General features: G+C 44.9%; 1 protein-coding gene across 1 annotated transcript; it reads right to left on the bottom strand.

The window, feature by feature from the left end:
• Positions 1 to 204: 204 nt before the first annotated feature.
• On the bottom strand, positions 205 to 1,404 carry LOC107610944 (uncharacterized). The gene is made up of 2 exons (XM_016312919.1): positions 639 to 1,404; positions 205 to 491 (listed from the first exon to the last, which is right to left on the bottom strand). Exons 1-2 carry the CDS (start codon positions 1,402 to 1,404, stop codon positions 205 to 207), a joined length of 1,053 nt encoding a protein of 350 aa, XP_016168405.1.
• Between the last annotated feature and the right edge of the window lie 287 nt (positions 1,405 to 1,691).

Raw genomic sequence — 1,691 nt, 5'->3', positions numbered from 1 at the left:
GATGCAAGGTGGAAATGTTCAGAAAAGTCGATGAAAGTACACCGTTGACTCATCTACCTCACCCCCAACTAGAACAGGAGAGGTCTTCAACACAGTAACTGTCCCAGCCATGGTCGACTGTACCCCTAGAATCCAACGTGGCAACTCCGTGTATGACTCTTCCCAATCTCCATATATTTGTGTCACTGCCTTCTGTTTGGCCATCTAAACCTTCCTGTAACTAGGCCTGAAACCGTAATCGGCTTCTGTAGCTTGTTGCAAGACCTTTACCGTAACCGCAGCATCTGCCCTAACCAAGGAAAGAATCCTCGCACAGATAACATGGTAATCCAGCTGACGGTGATCACTAGAAATAGAGGTTGCCAAGCACGTGTGTGGCCCGTTGTACCTCCTAACCTCCCAAGTGTCGTTTCGTTGATGCAGCGCTATGCGAATTAACCAACTGTAACCCTTCCCGAACTCCTTGCATTTTCCATGATACTTCAGATGATCTGATTCGATGACTCTGTACTGAACACCTCAACGGATGCTATAGTCCTTCACACTCAAAACAGCCTCATCTTTATTCTGGAATGATTGCCCAATCTAAAATTCTGTAGAAGAGCCCCCAACTGTAGGACCACCGTCCACCTATTGACCCAGGGCCTCCAAGTTTAGAGTGGAGAAGTGTGGAGGATACTGCTGAGTGCCAGAACTTGAAGGCCCATGCTGTGTATGTGGATTGGCACCTGTGTCATCATCGCTGTCCCCAATGATATCTACAGGCTCCTGGTCAAAGTCATCGTCACACATTGCATTCTCTATTCGATCAGGTTCTCCAAAGCCTTGCACATCATGAATCATGCCACCACTGGTGCTCACCTTATATGCCTGCTCACAGACCCCTGGATTCTCCAAAGGTACAGAACCAACAACCTCTGTTCGATCTAAATCAGCCGCGAATAAAGGGGATGCGACCAGCGGAACGGATGGTCTGACCGCAGGCATTGAACTAGACGCACCTCCCGCGATAGTCAAGCTATGAACTGGAGCTGATGCCGCAGAACTATCGACACCAACCTCCAACTTTACGAACAACTCGTGTATTCTGACCTCCGGAAAACTCCTAACAAAATGAAACAGAACCCTAATATCTTCATCAGCCGCTAGCACAAAGGTACCATACTTAACACCGATCGAGACAACTGCGATGGGAATCTTGTAGAATAGCTTTTTCACCCACTTGCTACCAAATATCCCAAGCTTCTGCAAGATGCTGTTCTTCAAATCTGACAAAGTGCTTGATGAACTGATGAAAACACTCAGTGGTTCTCTGTCAGTGAACTTCACACTAGATTTTTTGCTTCTTTGGATTTTCCCAGAGCAATGCACTAAGACAAGAAAACTCTCTTCCTCACTTGCCATTGTGACAATAATCTCTTCACCAGCTTGAATCTCACTCACATTTATATAGAATTTCTCTCCTCATAAACCGTTGCTGCTTACAAGGTTTTATGTACATTTGCCTCCCTTAGTAAACTGTGGTAGCTTGCCATGGTTTATGACATATTTCATTCACAAGTAAACCGTGCCTAGTAGCCATGGTTTATGTATTAATTTGAAACTATGGTTGGCTCCAACGGTTTACATAAAAATTAAAATACACATGAACGTAAGAAGTTTCTGGTTTATGTATATACGTAAAGCATTCA

This window comes from Arachis ipaensis, chromosome B2 (genome assembly GCF_059453495.1).
Source record: "Arachis ipaensis isolate K30076 ecotype BB chromosome B2, ASM5945349v1, whole genome shotgun sequence".
Taxonomy (NCBI): domain Eukaryota; kingdom Viridiplantae; phylum Streptophyta; class Magnoliopsida; order Fabales; family Fabaceae; genus Arachis; species Arachis ipaensis.
The sequence above is the reverse complement of the archived record's forward strand: the minus strand, read 5'-3'. Positions and strand labels throughout refer to the sequence as shown.